This window comes from Rhinatrema bivittatum, chromosome 5 (assembly GCF_901001135.1).
Source record: "Rhinatrema bivittatum chromosome 5, aRhiBiv1.1, whole genome shotgun sequence".
In the NCBI taxonomy this organism is placed as follows: Eukaryota; Metazoa; Chordata; class Amphibia; order Gymnophiona; family Rhinatrematidae; genus Rhinatrema; species Rhinatrema bivittatum.
In genome coordinates, this window is record NC_042619.1 from 314,495,940 (window position 1) to 314,519,144 (window position 23,205).

At 43.1% G+C, this 23,205-nt stretch overlaps 1 protein-coding gene across 5 annotated transcripts in view; it reads right to left on the minus strand.

Moving 5' to 3' along the window:
- FRMPD4 (FERM and PDZ domain containing 4) overlaps positions 1-23,205 on the minus strand; it is a 1,001,692-nt gene that overhangs the window by 175,336 nt on the left and 803,151 nt on the right. For all 5 annotated transcript variants that reach the window (XM_029604343.1, XM_029604344.1, XM_029604342.1 and 2 more), the window contains 2 exons: positions 17,138-17,298; positions 13,262-13,364 (listed from right to left, as the gene is read on the minus strand). In XM_029604343.1, coding sequence (XP_029460203.1) covers positions 13,262-13,364; positions 17,138-17,298 — 264 coding nt within the window. The remainder of the gene's footprint in view (positions 1-13,261; positions 13,365-17,137; positions 17,299-23,205) is intronic.

Sequence of the window (23,205 nt, forward strand, 5' to 3'; positions counted from 1 at the left end):
CTGGTGAGAAGAAGGTTGGAATTTGTGATTGAATAGGCACAGGATTTGGAGAGGAAGTTATTACCTCCCTAATCCTGGCCTTTCTTTTTGTATGAGGCATTATTTTAAGACTATTTTATCACAAATTCAATCACTACTTCTTCACTTATCCTTATTTAATTAATTTTTCACCTCTAGGATGAAGGAGATTAACGAAGGAGAGAAGAAAATTCTATATACTCACAATTCGCAGTTCAAAATGAAGTTATAAATATAACTTAAATGAGAAATTACTTGAAGTCCTCCAGGAAAGCCGCGCGCGCCCCTTTGGCGTCGATGTGCCGCAGGGGGCTGGCCTTTATGCTCGGGCCAGTCTCCCCTGGATGATGTCAGCGCACAGCGCGGAAAGTTATTCTTTTTATATGAAAACTTGTTAATCTGCCAAAATGAGAGCCATTTTATTGACCGAAGCCCTCTCCCACTGATGTAAGGCTGATTCATGATATTCCTAAATATGAATATTTTACCAGTGGATCTGAACTGAAATTTGAGGCAAGGGCAAATCCACCTTGTCCGCAGATCAAGACTCTCATGTGGGCACTGTGAAGTCTGCCTCTCAGCAGATTTACTGAGTCTTCAGGACTCCTTAATTGTATAAGCTATAGGTTGCTTTGAGCTTTGATTTTAGGCCTGTTGCAGAGTGTGCTGTGCCCAGCATGGATAATCTTGGGTGAAATCAATAAAAGTTATAGTCCAGCATGATAGGTAATATGATGTTTGGGCATTATATGAAAAAAAGATGTACCAGTGAGGTGCTAGAACATTATGGCAGTGTTCTTCAGTACATAAAAGGGGAGGATTACAATTGCTCCAGTTTGCCACTAGTATTTACACATTGAAAACTGTGACAATTTCATTGATAAATCTGGAATACTTTTTGCATTAGAGCATGACTTTTAATATATTTTGCACTGAATGCATTAATATATTTATCATGATTAATAGAAACTTTGGGTCTGTATGTATAATGTTCTGCTTGCTTTAACTGTTATATATAACTACTTTCATAATATACTGTGTAGTGTGTACTTGAATTATTCTTCACAAGTATAAGAGTATAATAATTGAAGTGTATCAGCTATGAACTTACAGCACAGACTGGAAGTCCAAATGGCTCCTGGAAACATCAGTGAGTTAGGAAAGACTACACAATTGATACATTTTTACAATCATACATGCATTGGGCATGCCCTGATAATGTGTCATGCCTTTCAGTCTATCAGAATGTCTCCAAATTTGATAGGCTGTGACATAATTGGGTGAATTTCATTGAAATCCATGTGGTCCTGGCAATGCTTTCCATTCCTTGGTGGTAATATTATCACAATGGAAACCATGTAATCACACAACAAAATCAAGAGAATTGACAGTTAAAGACCAGAGAAACAAAAGCTAAACTAATCTTTGCTAATTAAGGTGAAGATCTTAATTTTCATTGGTCATGGGTAGCTACCGCTCTAAGTACACAAGTCCAGTCCTGACCCTTTATGATATAATTAACCACATCAATTACATTGAAGGTTAACTTGTCATGGAAATCTACTTACTTAGCACAGAATGTTCAGAATAGACTTAGCGTTCATGTGGTTAAGAAACGAGACACAGCAATGCACTTTACAATTAATGATTTAATCCTTTGATGCCTGGAAATTAATCGTGTAATCCTTTGTTGCCTGTAATCAGAGTTTCATGTTGGGAAAATCCATTAATCCTTGAGATGGGAGTTTGAATCTTGTTGGCTCCATAGGGTTAGTGAGGCATGATGATAAAAAAAAAAAATCTTACTTTGGCATATCCAAAGTATGCTGAAATAAGTCATGTTTTCTTTAAGTGTTTAAATGAGCCCCCAAAGAAATGTTGTGCTGCATACCTTCACTTTTGATGCATATTACACCATCCAGAAATCAACAGCCATTGAAACTATAGTTATTTATCTTCTGGCAAGTGACGCAAAAAACGTAATGCTTTTCCTTAGCACAATGTAAAAGCAACAGAAAGCAAGATAATGCATTAATAATCTTCAGTTTTTCATATGAACCTATTTTTCCTTAAAGATGAATTTTAAAAGCCCAATGCACGCAAAACTAGTATATTTTAAAAGGAATGCACGTGCGTCCATAAACTCACGTATTTCAAAGATACATCTCATTTTATAAAGTATGCTCGTAGCATTTAAAATACTCATGGGGTGTGTATGCCAACAGCCTTACACATATGTATCTTACACACTCAGCACAAGGAGAGAGAGAGAGAGAGACTCTGTATGGGATCAGTCTGACACTATATATACATACTAATGTAGAGGGGCACTTTGAATTGGGATCTAACAAGAGTAGTTGATTTGTACACACTAGAGATGTGAATCAGAACCGGAATCGGTTCGGATTCCAGTTCCGATTCACATCGTTAAATTTTTATCTTGCAGTCCGATTGGGTTTTTTTTTATTGGCTGCGCCTGAGCCGATAACCAAAAAATACAGCAGACTCTTTAAAATGAGTTTGTTAGTATCCCCCCACCCTCCGGACCCCCCCCAATTTTTAAATACCTTGAGGTCCAGTGGGGGTCCCGGGAGCATTCTCCTGCGCTCAGGCCGTCGGCTGCCAGTAAACAAAATGGCGCCGATGGCCCTTAGCATGTGACAGGGTATCCGTGCCATTGGCTGGTCCCTGTCACATGGTAGGAGCAATGGACGGCCGGCGCCATCTTTAAAAATGGCATGGGCTATCCAGTGCACCTACCATGTGACAGGGGCCGACCAATGGCACTGATAGCCCCGTCACATGGTAAGAGCAAAGGGCCATCGGCGCCATTTTGATTAGTGGCAGCCGACAGCCCGAGCACGGGAGAATGCTCGCTGGACCACCAGGTATTTAAAAAATTTTGGGGGGGGTCCGGAGGGTGGGGGGATACTAACAAACTCATTTTAAAGGGTCAGGTTGGTTTTTTAGGTTGTGTCCTTTCTTCCCACCTCCCCCCCCCATAACGATAAGAAAACCCACTAAATTAATCGTGGGGTTTCCTATCACTATCGGGGACCCCCCGATATCTGACGATATTGAAAATATCGGACGATATTTTCAATCGTCAGATAACGATTCACATCCCTAGTACACACTGCATTCTCTGCTAGCTGCATTGTACACATCAACTCCTTTTCATTGCTTATGAAGACAAATTATTTAGTGATGTCAATGAATACCTGTGAATATGTCTGTAACACCACTCCCTGTAACCCCAACCTACGTCCCGAAAACCCACCCCGATTTAAAGTGCCCCTCTACAGTGGTACCTATGTATAGAGTGTCAGACTGACCCTATACAGAGGTTGTTTCTGTCTCTCTCGCTTCAAGACTCCTTATGAGGACCTGTAGCAAAGTTATGCATGCAATATACACATGTTGCCTTTGCAAAATTCATGGTTACATGCATCAGTCTTTGAACACTCATGTTCTGCCTCCTTATTTTGAACGCACTTACACGCCTCTTCCCGACTTCTTAAAATTCACACATATGTGGCTATTTTTGCGCAAGCAACACTTTAAAAATGTACCTATAATTAGGGGATGTGCAAATATGTCAGGCTCGAGAGCACCAAGTGGATTTTGAAAGCTGCTGAGATGCATGCGTATCTCCCGAAGCGCGCGCATCTCGGAAGTATTCAAAAAGGAGTGAGGTGTGGGCATTGTCAGGGTGTGACATGGGTGTTTTGGGGTATGAACCTGAGATGTGCTAGTAAATACTTAATGATCTACGTGCACCAAGACCCCCTGCCATGTAACTTTACTTCTGGTATGGATGCCGTGTAAGTTAAAAAATAAAGAAAACTAGCAGATCGGTGGGGTTTTAAGGGTCGGGAATAACTAGGGGAATGGCCAGTGGCGTACTATGGGAGAGTACGAGGGTGTGGTCCACTCCGGGTGACAGCCGGGGGGGGGGGGGGGTGCCAGCTGGGAGGTCAGCGGCCACAAGCGAAGCCCATCCCGCTCATGGTAGAAGAAGAGAGAGGCCTCTGGGCCGTGAGCGGGGGGGAGCACTGGGCGGCCACATGAGCACCATGGGTCTGGATCCAGCAACTGCATAGCTTTTCTTCTTCTTCCCACCCCTCCGCGGCCTAGAAGAGGAAGTGGTGGGTCTGCGCGGGTGGGAAGAAGGGAAGGTCATGCAGTTGCGGCCCGAAGCAGGAGGAAGAGCAACATTGCTGCCCACTACCCTCCCCACCACAGATGCAGGAAGTAGAGCCGCACCAGCCCCCGTGCCGCCTCAAGAAAAATGAAGAGTCCCTGTCTGTTGCAGGGGCTGAAGGAGGAAACTGCTGCTGTGTATTTGTGTCTATGTGTATGTCTAGGAGAGTCTGTGTGTGTGTGAGTGTGTGTATGGCAGTGAGAGTGCATGCTTGTGTGTCAGAGAGGGAGCTGTGTGAAGGGGTGTGTATGTGTGAGAGAGAGAAATGGAGGGAGCCTGTGTGCAGTGGTGTGTGAAAGTGTGTGCAAGAGAGAGGGAGCCTGTGTGAGGGAGAGGGGAACTGGAGATTACTGGGGGGGGGGGGGGAGGAGGGACAGAGAAGTGAGTGGGGGGAGAAGGGACACAGAGAAGTGAATCTGGGGGGGAGGGGGATGCCAAAGGAATTATCCACCCTGGGTGCCTCATACTTTAGTTAGGCCACTGGTGAAGGCTATTAAACTAGGGGGTTTTGGAGGACCTCTCTCAGCTGGGTGAATTGGGGATGAACCGGTAAATCTGGGAATGATGGTGCGTGCCCCTTTTAAAATTCCCTGACTTATGCAGAAGCAGGATTTGCACGCTCATTTAAAATTTGGCACACATGTGCACATGGCCAGGCTATTTTATAACATGCACGAATACATGCACACAAGTTATAAAATGGCTGCAACCCTGGGCAGGGCCAATGCTCGTGTGCATTTGTGTGCCCGTGTGCAGGTTTGAAAGTTATCATCCCTGTGTGGGAGAATATTTTAATGCTCATGCAGTTGGGAAAGGAGCTTAAGGTGAGGGTACTACTGTAAATCATACTAAATTCTGTTTGGCATTCATAATACAAGACATCCCTAATCACGGTTACTCTTTCATGACTTTAGGCCAGATCCAGACTTGTTACTTTTAAACTTAGATTCTAATGCATGAAGGCACAAGATTGTTGCCCATTAGAAAAAAAATAGGATAATAGGTCCTCTACTATACCATTGTAGAAATTACAATTTCTGAATTAGTCTATAGTATCATGCATAGATGATAGTTACATACAAATGTGTTACGTTTCTGTCTTGAATAGCTTTCTGTATTTTTGTGGTCAAGGCAACTAACATAGTGAGGTTCAAAAGAGGGTTTTACAAGTTCCTGAAGGAAAAGCTATTAAAGAGTTATTAGGCAGGTGACCTTGGGAAAGCCAGCGATTATCCCTGGGAGGGAGATTCAAGAAATAGGTCCACTAATTTGGGATCTGATGGATACTTGTAACCTGGACTGGCACTATTGGAGACAGGATGCTGGGCTCGAAGGACCTTGGTCTGACCCAGCATGGCACTTCTTATTTTGTTATGAACATATCTGGGAACTTTTCATTTCCAGTCACTCTGAAATTGACTGTGGATTAGCTAGTTGGAGGGGGAGCAGGTGGTATGCACATAAGCTTTCTCTTTTCTCATACACACACACACTACAACACTCTCACATGTTTATTCTCACACACACCCATGCTCAGTCACTCACTTCGCTCCCTCTCACACTTATGATCACTCACTACCTTTCTCTCTCACAATCATGCTCACTCACTTCTCTCCCTCTCATGCTCCCTTGCTCACTTCTAATCCTCTCACACCCATGCTCACTCATAACCACTTCATTCCTCTCATTCCCATGTTCACTCACACTCTCACTTCTCTCCCTCTTCCACACACATAAACACACATACTACTCATTCTTTTTCTACCCATGGTGATCCTAGCAGCCGCAGCCTCCTATCTGAGGACTGACCAGGCAATGGGACTCTTCTTCCTTCTTTTAGCTGCACAGGTAAATGCTACCCAGCTCCTTCTTCCAGTCCGCTCCAGCAGAGGCTCCCCCATTCTTGCTCTGGCTGTGCAGCTAGCACTCCGTACATTTCCTGCATGCTTGGGCCCAGCTGACTTCCTCTGTCGGAGCCTGCATGGCTAATGCTGCCCCCCCATCTCTTTCTTTCTGCTGGCATGGGCTCAAATGACATCTTGTTTTGGGGCCTATGCCACCACTTGTCACTTCAGCAGTGAAACATAAGTTTCCAGAGTTTTCCAGTTTTGGCCCAGAGACCTGGCAATTCCTTTAGAATGCCAGAGTCTCCATGTCAGATCTGGAGAGGTCCCAGATATGCTTATGAAAAGTAATAAAATATTTGATTTCTCTCTCATAGTGTACGCATTCAACATAAGGGCGTATGTACTAAACCATCACCAGGGGCCTGATTTGCTGACTTTTCTCTCATTCTGTGTCTGTAATGTAGTGCATCAGGCCCCATATTTGGCATGTGCGATAGGCATGTTTTTCCCATGTGTTATACAAAAGCCCTACCATGGGGCCACACCAACATGATCAGACGTGTTGAAAGTTAGTGGGCTTGCATATGCTAAATAGTTACATAGCACTGTAATGACCTCATTAGTCATTACCATGCTATATACAACCCACAGTATCAGAAGTTAAATTTCATATCTGTAAAATGTAACTACAAGTCTGGGGCTCTAAACTCCTAGAGTGCCAATCTAGCATAGCAAGGTCAGTATTAGGTATATAGATAGATCGACCCAGAATACTGCTCTCCCCCTCACCATGGCAGCATGAAGAATCCCCGGCTTCCCACTCCTCTCCTAGTAACATCAAGACCCCTTAGACCAGGGGTGGGCAATTCCGGTCCTTGAGGGCTGCAAACCAGTCGGGTTTTCAGGATATCCTTAATGAATATGCATGAGAGAGACCTGCATACACACTGCCTCAGTTGTATGCAAATCTATTTCATGCATATTCATTAGGGGTATCCTGAAAACCCGACTGGTTTGCAGCCCTCGAGGACCGGACTTGCCCACCCCTGCCTTAGACTCTCATCCTGTGGAAATCCAGCTACCACTTAGACGTCCTCCACCTAGCAACATCCAGCCACCCCCTACATCTCACAGCAACACCAAGACTCTTGCAATTACCATTCTTTCCCCATTCCCAGGTCCTCTCCTACTCCCTCTGTGTCAGCTAGCAGGTGGATACCAACTTACCTCCTACTGGCTTATCCTTTAGTAAAAATCTGATACTGCCTACTGGCGCTGTGAACTTTGAACTGCACATGAGTGGCTTTAAGTTTGTAATACTGCTAGATGGCACCAGATTGACACTGGAGACCAAGCTAGTAGGAGGTAGGGATGTGCAGAGCAAAATTTTATGTTCATATTTTTTATGTCCGAAAGGGGGTCCCACTTGCGGCCAATATGGACATAAAAAAAATCCAATGAGTTGGGTATATGTACATATGTGCAAAAAAAAAATTTAAACCCCCTCACCCTCCTTAATCCCCCCCCCAGACTTACCACAACTCCCTGGTGATCGAGCGAGGAGTGAGGACGTCATTTCTGCAATCCTTGGCGAGAAGCATGTGACGTCGGTGGCACGTCGAGTGACGCGGCGTCACGTGATTCCCGGCGAGTTCGCGCCGGACGGCTCGTTCGGCCCAAAAAGAACTTTTGGCCAGCTTGGGGGGGGGCCTCCTGACCCCCCCAAGCTGGCCAAAAGTTCTTTTTGGGCCGAACGAGCCGTCCGGCGCGAACTCGCCGGGAATCACGTGGCGCCGCGTCACTCAGACGCGACGTCACGTGATTCCCGGCTCGTTCGCGCCGGACGGCTCGTTCGGCCCAAAAAGAACTTTTGGCCAGCTTGAGGGGGTCAGGAGGCCCCCCCAAGCTGGCCAAAAGTTCTTTTTGGGCCGAACGAGCCGTCCGGCGCGAACTTGCCGGGAATCACGTGACGTCGGCGTCACGTGATTCCCGGCTCGTTCGCGCCGGACGGCTCGTTCGGCCCAAAAAGAACTTTTGGCCAGCTTGGGGGGCCTCCTGACCCCCCCAAGCTGGCCAAAAGTTCTTTTTGGGCCGAACGAGCCGTCCGGCGCGAACGAGCCGGGAATCACGTGACGCCGGCGTCACTCGACGTGCCGCCGACGTCACATGCTTCTCGCCAAGGATTGCAGAAATGGCGTCCTCACTCCGCTCCATCACCAGGGAGTTGTGGTAAGTCGGGGGGGGGGGGGGATTAAGGAGGGTGAGGGGGTTTATATTTTTATTTTGGCTCAACAATCGCGATTTCCCACATATCGAACATATCTATGTTCGATATGTGGGAAATCCGATCGTTTATGTCGAATCAATTTTTTAAGTAAAAAAAAAAAATGAGTTGCGTTTCACTAATGCGGTCAATCCGAATGCACACCCCTAGTAGGAGGTAAGATGCTATCCTATCCTCCTGCTGGCTAGCAGGGGGAGAGGGAGTAGGGGGTTCTGATGTGGCTGGGAGAAGGGAATCTATAGTGGCTCTGATATTATTGGGAGTAGATTGAGAGAGAGGTGGTCCAAGATAGTGGGCAGGTTGTTGCTGGTGAGAAATTCCGCCCAGTTAATTGGTTCTTTAACTTTGGACTGACTAGTGTGTGGGAACAGGTAGAATATTCAGAGTGCTGTAAGGGTCACACTCTCTTTACTGCACACATTTTCTGCTTTTGATATTATCAGGCTGATGCAATACCGTGTGCTGGCCGCAGCGCTCAGCTGGACGCGCATCTATAACCACCGATGCAAAATGGGGATTAGTAGGGATGTGAATCGTTTTTTGACGATTTAAAATATCGTCCGATATATTTTAAATCGTCAAAAATCGTTAGGGCCACGATACAATACCAATTCCTCCGATTTATCGTCAAAAAATCGTAAATCGGGGGAAGGGGGAGGGCAGGAAAACTGGCACACTAAAACACCCTAAAACCCACCCCCGACCCTTTAAATTAAATCCCCCACCCTCCCGAACCCCCCCCCAAATGCCTTAAATTACCTGGGGGTCCAGCGGCGGTCCAGAACGGTCTCCTGCAATTGAATCATGTTGTCTTCAGCCGGCGCCATTCTGCGCCGCCATTTGCAAGGAGGTCGTTCAGCGGGGGTTCCGGACCCCGGCTGAACGACCTCCTGCAGTCGATCTCCTGCCGGCACCATTTTCCGTACAGAAAACGATTTGCGGCAGGAAATCGCTCCCGGACCCCCGCTGGACCCCCAGGGACTTTTGGCCAGCTTGGGGGGGCCTCCTGACCCCCACAAGACTTGCCAAAAGTCCAGCGGGGGTCCGGAACGACCTCCTGCAGTCGAATCGTGTTGGTCTATGGCCGCCGCCATTTTGCGCCGCCATTTTGCAAAATGGCGGCGCAGAATGGCGCCGGCTGAAGACAACACGATTCAATTGCAGGAGACCGTTCCGGACCGCCGCTGGACCCCCAGGTAATTTTTTTTTTTTTTTTTTGTGTATAAAAGTTTTATTGTCAATCAAAGCTACAACACAGCAGAGAAAAAACAGAACAACAACCCTGAACATGTATCAGAACCCAAATACCAATGAAGTCGTGGATTTCCACGTACAGGAAAACAAAACCTCAATTGACCAATTTTATACAGCGTGTAAGTATATCCCATCCCCAGAACCCACCCCCCACACACATCGGGACATAGAGATATAGTTGGGCAAAAGAGGAAAAGTAAGAGTAGAAGGATTAGAGAAGAGTAAGGGTAAGTAGGACAACAGTTAGAGGAAAAATTCCTCGGTTTATCCAGTGTGAGGTACCCCAGACTAAATGATCACGTAGATGCATAAAAAAGGATATTAAAATACCAAAGACCAAGAAACACCAGTAAACTCCAGTAAACACCAGGGAGCCATAAGGATGCTCAAGGACCAGGGACATGGGGAGATGGAAGTGCCTGAGAGCCAAGCCATTGAACGTAATGAACCCATGTTTTCTCAAAAATGCCCAAGCGATCTCTAAGAACAGCAGTAAGTCTACTGAGTTGATAAAATGTGTGTAACCTATGTTGTATTTTAGACAGGCTCGGCACTGTGACCCCTTTCCAATGTAGTGCAATTTCAGATCGAGTTGCAATAAAAACATGTGTCAAAAACCTCTGGGTGTGTTTATTATGTCCGGGAACTGGAAGGCCTAAGAGCACATGCCAAGGCTCAGCCGCTATCGGATCCGGAACTAACGTGGACAACCACACAAAAACCTCCCGCCAAACTATAACAATCTTCTGGCATCCCCACCATAGATGATAATAGGTGCCAGTAGTCCCACACCCCCTCCAACAACAGTCCGATAGGGATGGACGGTATTTATGTAATTGGACCGGAGTATAATGCCACCTATATATAAGTTTATAACAATTCTCCTGTAGACCCACCGACACTGAGCATTTATGGGCAATAGTATATATAGCATCCCAGTCCTGATCGTCCAACTGACACTGATAGTCCCAAGCCCACTGATCACGATGTCGGGGGGGATCCTTTGCTATTCCATTAAGAATGCCATACACTTTAGAGATAACACCTCGTATGGAGGACGCATTCTTGCAATAGGTTTCAAAAAGGGTACCCTGTAATTTTAAGTCACGTCCACGAAGTCCCCGCTGAACAAAATAGTACAGCTTAGCATAATGCAAAAAATCTATCTCAGGCAAAGTGTACGTTGAGCAAAGCTGGTCGCGGGTCATAAGAAACCCTTGCTGTTGGACATGGAACAGACGAATAATGCCCCTAGATGCCCACTGAGTCAAGGCCGCCGAATTATCCTGGGAAGAATATACTGTGTTAGAGCGCATATGGGTCATTATAGTGTATTTCTCAGGACCCACGAGCGCGAGCTTCCAATTGTGCCAAACACGAAGAGTCGTGCGGAGCGCGAATGGAAGATAAAGGAGCGGTCCCCATGTTACTTTAGGTTGCCAGGGCAGCGCAGAAAGGGGAAAATCCCCTATAAGTGATTGTTCTAAATGCACCCACTGTGGTATGTCACCAGTGCGATGTAGAGCAACCAAAGCTTGCAGTTGCGCAGCAGAGTAATACCACAATAAATTCGGTAAGTTAACACCCCCCCGGAGTTTTGGACGATACAACGTGGTCCGCGCCACCCTCGGGGGACGCTTGCGCCAAATATAGCTACACAAAATTCGTTGCCATTGTTGGAGTACACTGGTGGGTAAGTAAATGGGAATAGTTGTAAAGAAGTATAAAAATCTGGGGAGGGACCCCCAGGTAATTTAAGGCATTTGGGGGGGGGGGTTCGGGAGGGTGGGGGATTTAATTTAAAGGGTCGGGGGTGGGTTTTAGGGTGTTTTAGTGTGCCAGTTTTCCTGCCCTCCCCCTTCCCCCGATTTAGCTATGGACCGCCGCTGGACCCCCAGGTAATTTAAGGCATTTGGGGGGGTTCGGGAGGGTGGGGGATTTAATTTAAAGGGTCGGGGGTGGGTTTTAGGGGGTTTTAGTGTGCCGGTTTTCCTGCCCTCCCCCTTCCCCCGATTTAGCTATGGACCGCCGCTGGACCCCCAGGTAATTTAAGGCATTTGGGGGGGTTATGGAGGGTGGGGGATTTAATAAAAAGGGTCGGGGGTGGGTTTTAGGGGGTTTTAGTGTGCCGGTTCACGATTTTAATGATTTTCACGATACTCTAAACACCCAAACGGCGACGATACGATTCCCTCCCCCTCCCAGCCGAAATCGATCGTTAAGACGATCGAGGACACGATTCACATCTCTAGGGATTAGTGCGTCCAAAACGCACGCCCAATAATGCGAGTAGGCAATAGCACTCATCACATGTAAATGCATACCGATGAGGCTATTATCTATTCCCCCCAATGCCAAAAATAATGTATACTCGACGCGCACATTTTTACTCACCAAAATTAACGCCTGCCCCGAGCAGGCGTTAATTTTGGAGGAACCCAAAAAGTGTACAGAAAAGCAGAAAATATTGCTTTTCTGTACTTCCTTCGACTTAATATCATGGCGATATTAAGTCAGAGGAACTAAAAAATTAGAATGTCCCCCAATTTTTTTTTTTAAAAAGTGTGCCGGCGGTCAGATTAGGAAAAGGAATGCTCAATTGACGAGCGTCCATTTTCCTAACCTGTGGCTGTGTACAGGTTAGGAAAACACGCTCTAAATCAGGTGCCTGGGAGAGGTGGATTGGCCTGATTATGTGGTAAAACTCTATGTACTGCATGTGGGAAAAATGCTTGCTAAAACAAACTATATCAATGTTAACATGCTTTTTAGTAAGTAGGCCCCTTGGAGAACACAACTTGAACTGCAGCAGTAATGAGATTAGAAAATTAGGTAAAAGAGCAAGCTGTTCAGAGTTAGATGTATATTACTGCCTGATGTTGATGTGGTGATCTAACTGAAATAATTAGATGGTCTCAGGTAAATTCTTAAAGCAGAGGTGGCTACATAATAAAATACTGTCACAGATAACTTTAAGGAGCTGATTCACTAAGGCTTTTCCCCCCATTCTGTCTCTATGGAAAAAGACTTGATGAATAAGGCCCCAGATTTACATTATCATTCTGTTGTTGCCTGAGCTTAGGGGACAAGAATAAAATAAGTATGAAAATTACTCTATTAAAAGGAATGGTTCTTCCAGAACAAAGTGAAAGCATATACAGAGGAAGCTCACATTGCACTACCACTGACTAGCATCTACCTAGCATAAATTATTTTCAATAAATGGAGGCTTTAAATGTCTAAAGCTCACAATTTAACACCCTTCAAAAGCGCTAAGATTTATTCATAGCAATGAAAATAACTAAAAGGTAATGAAGGCTTCACTGTAGATATAGAAGACACAAAGCCTTCATACAGCATTAAAAAGACCACCCATCCCAAATACAGTGCAGGTACAGTCCTACTTGTCTTTTGAGGTGTTAAAGGATTTGAGTTCAACCCTGTGTGACTGCAAGTCATTATATTGGTTACACTTCCAGCTCCTCTGCTGTACTCTGCTGTATGTGGTACAAGGATATGCTCTAAACAGAACATTTGTCCTAATCTACTTTCTCTGTATAACCAATATTTTAAACAAGTAAAATAAGCAGGTAGATGGGAAGACATCCTGACTGCACTCTTAATGAACAGGGTCTTGGCTGACAGCTAAAATACCTGACAAGGTCGATGACTCGCTCCCTTGGAGCACTGCTGACTGGCTCATCATTAATCATGATGATTTGATCTCCCGGGACTAGTTTTCCTTCTGAGGGTCCGCCTGCAGTTAAAAGAGTGTGAAACTCAGATTAGTCAATCACTGCAGATACATAAAAAGCATTATTTAATATGCAATGTTGCTTCCTATTCATGTAGGTACTCTTTCAGATGAACAGATTCATTAGGCTTCCCCTAATACCTATGTGGTACATTACTCTGCCACAGTACTGAAATGTGCAGGCAGGAAGTATGAGATCCAAGAACAGTTACATTGGCTGTCAGTTGGTTCAGGTTCCTCCCCCTTATCCTGTCTGGTTCAGCATTAGCTAAACAAAGAAGTTCTCTGTAGATTGGGCTGACTTGGCTCTGATTCTTATGGACTGGATGATCAAATTTTAACCTTCTAGGCTTGAAATATTTCAGTTTGGAAAATACAATTCCAAACATAGCAAGCTGTAGTAGTGGAAGTGGATGGGTTTCTTTCCAGTGAAACCAAATTCTTCCTGAAGGGAAGGGAAGGAAACCAAAATTGAATTTAAATCTGGTCACCCTTTCTTGGCAAGAATTCTTCCTCAATATCATAGATCAAAACAAATTTTGCTAAACACAAACTTCATGGAAACAGCTATGGGTGTGAATAAGGAAGTAAATGTATTTTTACTCTCATGGCCACACTCGGTTTTAATTAAACCCATCCTTTCAGTTTTTTCAAATACACATAGATGATGTCCTCTGTAAATGGTGTCGTGTCGTCCCCGTTCTCACATGTATCCGTGGCAACTATTAGAGGTCCATCTCCAACCCCTTCTCCAGTGAAAACTGAACAGAACATAAGAACATAAGAAAATGCCATACTGGGTCAGACCAAGGGTCCATCAAGCCCAGCATCCTGTTTCCAACAGTGGCCAATCCAGGCCATAAGAACCCGGCAAGTACCCAAAAACCAAGTCCATTCCATGTAACCATTGCTAATGGCAGTGGCTATTCTCTAAGTGAACTTAATAGCAGGTAATGGACTTCTCCTCCAAGAACTTATCCAATCCTTTTTTAAACACAGCTATATTAACTGCACTAACCACATCCTCTGGCAACAAATTCCTGAGTCTAATTGTGCGTTGAGTAAAAAAAGAACTTTCTCCGATTAGTTTTAAATGTGCCCCATGCTAACTTCATAGAGTGCCCCCTAGTCTTTCTACTATCCGAAAGAGTAAATAACTGATTCACATCTACCCGTTCTAGACCTCTCATGAGGTCAAGCTGAAAAGTCCTAACCTCTTTAGTCTTTCCTGATAGGGGAGTTGTTCCATTCCCCTTATCATTTTGGTAGCCCTTCTCTGTACCTTCTCCATCGCAATTATATCTTTTGGACTGTGCATTCGAAGTCATTGAGCTGTGCTGTTGTCTTCAGGGTCACTTTCTTAGGAAAGTGATTAAGTCAGCCGGGCCAGGATTAGTGGCCCGGAATGCATAACTTGGCTGCTGCCCTATGACCCTGGGGGGATATGGAAGAGTGACAAGGTGGCATTCTGAATGACTAAGCTACAGCTGGAAGAGGATGAAGGAAAGATAGGGAGGAGAGAGGAGACAAGGAATTAAAAAGGGTGGAGGGAGAGTAAAGGGACTGGGAATAAAGTTTAAGGAAGGGGCTAAGGAAAGCTATGCAGGAGTGGATTGGTAGGAGTAGACACACCCCTTTCCTTGGAAGCAGCTTAGGTGTGGTAAGCAGAGGAGAAGAGCACAAAAAAAAAGCAGACATTCCCTCCCTCCTCAGCCATATTTGAGACAGGAAAGGCTGTGCCCCAGTAGGTTGCAGAATTTGGAATAGGGTCAGGAAGGTACATGAATACAGGGAACTGGGAGAGACATTATCACAGCAGCAGCAGGTGGCAACTCTCTGGCCAACAATGGAGGACAAAAATTGAATGGGGGAGCTGAAAGGTGCACCTGGGTTGGGTGTGGGTCTTAGTTTATTAGCTTATTGGATTAAAGGAAAGCCCCCAATATTGGCACCATGGATATGGGTGGCTGGAAATTAAAATATGCTTTAAAAAATTAGAGGAGCTGTGCTCAGCCCATAAAGATAGGGAAGAGTATGAGAAATTGAAAAGGCTGGAAAGAATGGCAAGGTGCAGCTGTCTCATGCTCCAATTGTACAGTACAGTGTGAGTGGATGAGGGGCAAAAGAACTGGTTAGGGAGAAGAAATGTCTCCTTGCCAGCGAGCGCTGCTCAAGTGCCGTACTATAGGCTTACACTAATTGGTTAATATAGCTTTGGCCTTTTCATCCACTTGCATTCAGTAGTACAGTTGCATTTGGCTATTTAGCAAGTTAATAGAGCTTTGGTTGAAAATAATTTTTTTATTTCAGGCTGTGGGCCAGTGTGGTGGAGGGAAGCTAAGGGCCATAAGGTACAGCATATCTGTATGTCTGCATGTAGAAATTAAGAGCCAACAAACACGCTATAGATGATGCCTTTTTAGTAGACTAACTCAATACATCTATGACTAGGTTTTGAAGCTACGCTGCCTTCATCGGGTCCGTGAGGAAACAACCCAGTTACACTAGAACCTCCTGCCTAGTTGATTGTGTACTATTTACGTACACAATCAACTAGGCAGAAGGTTCTCTACCTATGTTAGGAAGTTACATTACAATAAAAGTTCAGCAAAGGTGTGGTATGGGGCTTGACAGAGGAAATAGGGACAGTTTCATAGAGCCCATCTCTGATCATGGGTGAGAAAGTCAATGTCCTTTTGTGTGTGTTCCAAAATATTCAATCATCTCAGTTTCAAATGTTTTACATTCTGAAATTCCTTTTAAGCACCTTGATTGTGAAGTCATTAATGGAGTGGTCTTCCCTTCAGAAATATTCACCTATTGAAGTTCTTCACTGTACTACATTATTTTAAATCTGTGAAGCTTTATTCTTGTCCTCAGTTTTGTAGTTTCTCAGACGTAGCGTCCTTTATGTCCTCAAAGAATGAGGTTATAACCAGTGCAGAGCTTTGCAAATTGTATTAAGTAGGCAAATGTTAGTGAAGAAATATTCTCTAAGGTTTGTTTGGTGGTCCATGAATAACTTATTTATGCACACAGCTCCTCTGATCTATGCAGAACCCAAGTTCAGATCTCAAACTTTAGATTTAAATTTGCTTGGATATGCAGAATCAACTTTGACCTGATCTAAATCTGACTCAGATTTGTTTTGAAAACTACAGATTAAATCAAACATAGCTGACTGGTTTAATTAAAGCTTCTTGTTAGTTTTTGTCTATGTGTCCTTTCTGTCTTGATTAGATTCTAAGCTCCAAAGTGCAGGAACTGTTTCTTATGAGTCTCTGTAAAGTGCTGTGTTATACAAATGACAATAAAAAAAAAAAATAATCTAACTGAGTAATGCCCCTGTCTATCAGTCTTTGTCAAAAATTGTTAACAGTCTACAATTACAAACACCAGAAAATGGACTTCTGAATCATTTTGTTGATCTTAGGAAAGCATTCCATATTCTTTGTTTTTTAACAAGTTTAATCAAATAAACTGCAAAGTATATGTTTCTGGTTTTGTGACCATCAGAATGACAGTGCAATCAAGGCAATTTTGATGTAAATGCAGCTATGAAGTCATGTTACTTGAGCTAAAAGACCAAAGTGGATTAAAAAAAAATTGAAGTTCCTGAGTGAGAAATCAAATGTCTTAATGGACAATTGGAAAAAGCATTTGAGTCCCTAATGGAGTTTTAACCACATTCAGTTCCCTATCAGCATACTCCACTGGTATAATATAACCTAATGCTCGTGGTAAGGTAATATGATATTAATGTTCAGGCTCCTCACCTGGAGTTACAGAACGAACGACAACAGGTTTTTCACTTCCAGCCACAAAACCAAAGCCCAGCACCGGATCCCTCCTCATTTCCACTTTCCTGGGGGCCGGAGGGTTGCTTTGGCAGTTCTCAATTTCAGAGTCTTCAAATGTAGCTGCTTGTGTCAAGTGACTGTGGAGAAAGCAGAGTGTGAAACAAACTAATCAGGGAAACCATATAGTAAAAGGTAGAGTAGCCCACTGGGCTAACAAAAGTCAAATTATGGCAGCTCATTAACTTCCGATGGCTTTCAATATTATCGTTTGCATATTTTATAACATTTTATTAGTTTCCCCTTCCATGTAGCTTGGGAACTGATTTGCTCCATGGAATTCAGACAGAGCATTATTATAGGTGACCCGCAGAAAGATAATCCAGTAGAATGGAGGATATACAATTTGTTCGCCATGGAGACAGGAGGAATGGAAATGTTTTAGAACCATGCCCTTTCTGAGCTAACTTGTCTGGAGGCTCCCGCATGGCCTCTGGAACTTATCTATTTGATGCCAGCACCAGCAGAGCAGTCAGCTGTACCACATGTTCCAATCTCCCCACAATGGCGCGGGACAGTTTGACATAACCAATTCCCTTCTGTAAGACGTCATCATTACTCAGGGCAGTATCAAACAGTCCTCTTTAGGAAAGTTTGCTTGCAATTCGGGTCTGAATTGTACCGTCCAAAGAAAGGGGCACTTTCACTTGGCCGTATAATAGACTGCATTATTGTTTCACCCTTACGATACGAACAGCAAACCAGAACACAGCTGATCCCAGTGGCCAAATTTGTATTCAGTGTACAGTGTAAGTTATATGGGCTATGTGAAATAATTTTTAGCTACATAGAATGTCTCATGTCTGAGAAAGGAGGAGCATGATATGAGAAAAGAGTATGATAATCGTATTAAATTTCAGACAGTTTGTAAGGAATATCGATCTTTATTTATGGCTAGTAGGCACTCATTTTTTTTCCTCGAAGTTGAAACAATCTTTGAATCGTCTTTTTGAGCTGTTTAATGTGGTTAATAAATTGTTACAGGAACCTAACAAATTGAATGATTGCAGTGGCGTTTCTCCACAAACCTCTGCAGATTATCTTAAGAGCAAATTGTATCTAGTTTAGCAGCTCAATCGGTTTTAGATGTAGTATGTAACATGAAGGGGTGGGGTTCGGGATACATTTGATTCTGTTTCTAAAACAGAAGTCAGTGATTTGTTAATGCAATTGAGAACTAACTGTCCCTTAGATCCCTGCCCCATCTTGGTTATATGACCTTCACAGGATGATTTTTTAGATATTCTAACTAATCTTTTAAATCTTTCCCTTATGGAAGGAGTGGTACCAGATAATTTGAAAAAAATCTTTGGTTCGTCCAATCACAAAGAGAAGTAATTTGCCTCCGTGTGACCCTAAGAGTTATAGGCCCATTTTTATTGTAGTTTCACTGGGAAAGTTGCTGGAAAAAGCTGTTTTTGTTCAATTGAAACAATTTTTATTGGACAATAAAATATTACATGTGAACCAATATGGTTTTAGAGCCAATTATATGGAAACAGTACTGGTTTCTATTAATAACTATTAAGAGCAATTGATTCTGGAAAAGTGGTAATCACCATTTACCTAGATCTTTTCTCTGCATGTGATCTGGTAAATCACAATATTTTAATTTACAGAATCAAATCACTTGGTTTTGCAGGAAATGTTTCTGTTGCTCTTTTTCATTTTTGTCTGAGAGTAAACAACAGGTTAGAATTGGGTTCCAAGAGTCTGATTGGACTTTGACTGCAGTTGGCATGCCTCAAGAATCAGTTTTGTCCTTGACTCTTTTCAGTCTTTATTTATTATCTATGTTATTTGTTAGATTCATCTGACATCTCTTTTAAAATGTTTGCTGATGATATTCAGTTGCATTTTGAGGTATTTGGGGACGTGCAGACTGCTTTGTTTCAAGTCTCTCACTGACTTTCGCCAATAAGTGGATGGCTAGCTCATAATGCTCTGGTGCTTAATTTTTCTAAAATGGAGCTTCTTTGGTATTTGAGAAAGCCGTGATTCGAGAGGCTGTCTGGGATTATGATTGAGGGGTTTAATATTGAATTTCGGGATCAAGTGCATAATTTGGGTTTTTATTTTGATTCAAATTTGACTTGTAAGCAGCAGATTAAATCAATTCTCTGTACTGGGTATTTTAATTTGAAACAGTTGAGGCACTTTAGATTGAGTTAGGACCATTGTGCAGGTTTTTGTTTTAACTACATTGGTTTATGGAAATGCAGTTCATTTAGGGATCCCAAAATCTAGGCTCTGAGCACTTCAGCTCATTCAAATCTTGGCGCTAATCAGCGCAATGTGATCATGTGACTCCTCTGCTCTGTCGGCTTCATTGGCTTCTGGTGGAGCAGAAAGTCAAATTTAAGATTTTAACATTTGCATTTAAAGCTGTACATAGAATTGCTCCTTCTTTTTTTTTTATCTGATTATTGTTTCAATTTCATGTCCTTGGAAGAACTTTTCAGTCTTGTGATAAAAACAACTTTTGGAATTGACATCCTTATAAGCTGTACAGTTTCAGGGTATCAGACAAAGTTCTCTTTCTATTGGGGGAGCCATACTCTGGAATAATTTGCCAAATGAGATCTAGGGCTTGTCCGATTTTAAGTTATTTAGGAAAGCCATCAAAACATTTTTATTTTCTAAGGCATTTTAAATTTGATTTATTTTAATTATGCACATTGTTGTATTTTTTTGTATGATGCTGTATTGTATTTTGATGTTTGTAATCTGCTTAGCATGATAGTTATCAATATAGGCAGAATATAAGAATTTAAAATAAAATAAATAAATAAATATTGTAGCTCATATGATAAATAATTGACACCCAACCACTACAAACAATTTCATAGTTTATTCTGAAATAATGTATTACATTGTTATATCATATATTGTCTAATAGCTCTTTGGCAGAGGTATTATCTGCAAATGTAACAGCAAAATACAATAGAATATGTTTCACGGTTCTAGTGGCAGTATTGATTCTAGAGAAAAGCAGAGACTTTTAAGGTTATGAATGATACTTCTTATTGAATCAGTATCTTAGCTGCCCAAAAATATGGTTTCACATGAACATTTGGAGCCACATAAATAAATCTCTTCTTCTCATCTTAAGAAGAGTCCTGTGAGGACCTGAATTATCATCTTATTGGATCAACACAATAATTATCCAAAAAGATATTACAACCTGCAAAGAACTGGCTAGAATGGGACAGAATTCAGAGATATTGACTTTGATAAAATGGGCAGGTATCTTAAGGAGGCTCTGGCAGGGAGGGAGAAGGTAGATGGTGGAACAACAGTAGCTCTAAAAAGAGCTACAGTAAGAGCAATAGATATTTCTGTGAGATATTTCTTTGGTTTACTAAAGAAGTAAAACATAAGGGTAAAAAGGGTAGCAATCAAAAAGTACAAAGGATCTAAAACATCAGAACACGGGGAAGAATATTTGGTAAAACTGAAAGAGGCGGAGAAAGAAGTCATAATGGTATAAGCATCTATGGAATGAAAACAAGCTAGTAAAGTCTGCTGTCGGGAAATGTATTTTTATGAACAAAATAAGGGTGTTATATGCACATATTTTGTGAGAAGAGAGAACATTTACAAAATATAATCATTTTTCTCTTAAAGTGCAAAATCTGTATTTTCATAAACTTCTTGAGTGGCTTAATCCTCTATACTAAGGTCACTTTATAGCACGCAGTGGAAGATGTAAGTACAAGCCATCTGGGCAAACATATGGTGGTAATATAATTAGAAAAACAAAGCAGGTTTTGCTGGGTGTAAAGTATGCAGCTTTTGTATAAAAATGAGAAGCTGCAGTAATTTAATTGACAATTTAGTTCTGTATCAGTGTACAAGTCATACTAATGCAAAACCAAAACAAGTAGCCACTTAAACTGGAGAAGGGAAACATTTCACATCTATCTCCAGGAATTGGAAATAGCACAGTAGCAGACTCACAACTGTAAAATTAAACCTTGTCACTGAAGGAGTATAGCTGTCATATCAATTTCCACAATCACAACTTGTGGTAGGCCTTTGATTTCTGTATAAGGCCTCAGTCTCTGTCTTGCAATTTTGCAAACAAATAAAGAAGTCAACATGTAAACATCCATACATCGCAGAGAATCAAAGTGAGGAAGGAAATAATGAGAGGAAAAGATGGAGTGGCTATTTCAACTTGATTGACCAGTTCCATGTTCCTGGACAATAAAAGTGAGATCCATAGCCTTGCTTTAACCATGTGAATAGTCTGAATTCAACCCTAAATCTTTTAGCATTATGATTGCTTATGTTTCTTATACAACACCATGGGGCCATTTAGCCAATGAATTGTTCAATAGGCTGACATGCCACACTTCTAAATCCTGAAGAAGTTGGGTGTTGTGGAATATCAGTTAGGACCATTAAGCTGTGAACAGAGTGGAAACTTTTCTTTTTGGCACTTTCTCAAAATACAGGCATGGATGTTGGGGACCAGGGAGTGCAGAGTAGCAACCCAGGGGTTAGCTACACGTACTCCCTGGTTGAATGCCTGATTCACAACTGAGCTGCAACTTCCAACCTCTTGTTGACAAAATACTGTACTGCTACTTTCTCTGCATAATGCAGAAACTCATAGCTGTGAGAAAAACTAGGTCAGTCTGCTTCTTGTGCTTGCAGTCCATATAAATTATTGATTAAACACTTTATCTATCAAGACTATAACAACCTGGGTTGCCAGATCAGAGAATCTGATTTGGAGACATTTTTGCCTGAGCGTCTGTTCAGGCATCTAACCAATAGGAGCCTGTATGGACTCCTGCATTCATGCTCCTGTTCTGTCCCGATGCAGGCACAGAAGAAGAAAGATGAGTGCAGAAGGAGCTGTGCCTGCCGAAATGGAGACACTATCATTCTCCACTGCCTTCTGTAGTCTTGGCTACTATCACTCACTGTTGCCTCATGCAGTTCTAATCCTTTCTCTCACTACTGCCTTCAACGGTATTGATGCTACATCCCCCACTGTTGTCTCTCATGGTTTCAAAGCTATCTCCTATTTCTATCATCTGTAGTCCAGCCAACATCTCCTAGTGCTGTTTTCTGCCATTGGTGCCGCTATACTCAAAGCCTGAAAGAGAAAAAAAATACCAGAGAGGCAAGGACTCATCTCAGGAGCACCAAAGCCACCATCGGTAAGGAGAGAAGGATTGGAGGCATGTCTTGATCTCTGACTTTAAATTAAGGATTAGAACAGCAGTCTGTTGGCTGAACCTGAGAACCAAAATGGAGGAGGATAGAGGGAGGGGGAGGGGGAGGGGAAGGGAATGGGAATGCTGCTGGGTAGGGAAAGGAAAGAGAGAGAGAGAGAGAGAGAGAAGTGGTCAGACTGTGTCAGATTGAGCAGTGGGACTGAGGAGAAGGCAGTTGGGCTGTTTTCTGGGGATAGAGCAGGGCTGGTGCAAGGGGATTAGGCGCCCTAGGCGAGCCTTCTCCGTTGCCCCCCCCCCCCCCCCTGGTCTCGGCCCCGACTCCTACCTCATTCTCGATCACGCCCGCTGACTGTGTGGTTTTCTGGGTCACGAGCAGGTTGGGCACTGCTCGCGGCCGCCAAATCTCCACTCCTCTTTGCCACCGCTTGCGGCCCCATATGACTCGCACCCAGTGGCGCACCAAGGGTCTCCGGCACCCAGGGGCCAATGCATTTGTGTGCCTCTCCAGCATCGCCCCCTTAATCCTTCTTGTACTAATGTTTAAGGTACCAGAAATTCAGTGGCGTCTCTAGACAGAATTTTTTTTTTGGGGGGGGGGGGGGGGAGCCAAAATGACATTTCTTCATCACACCCACCTCTATAGCATGGATCCTGCTTTAAAACCGGTTACAAAAATAAGTGTTAATAAAAAAGTCCAAAGGGTCTTCTGTGTAATTTTAAAAAGCTGGCCAGTTTCACACTAAAATTATTTGATAGCCTCATTCAACTAATTCTATATGGCTATGAGAGTGAAGT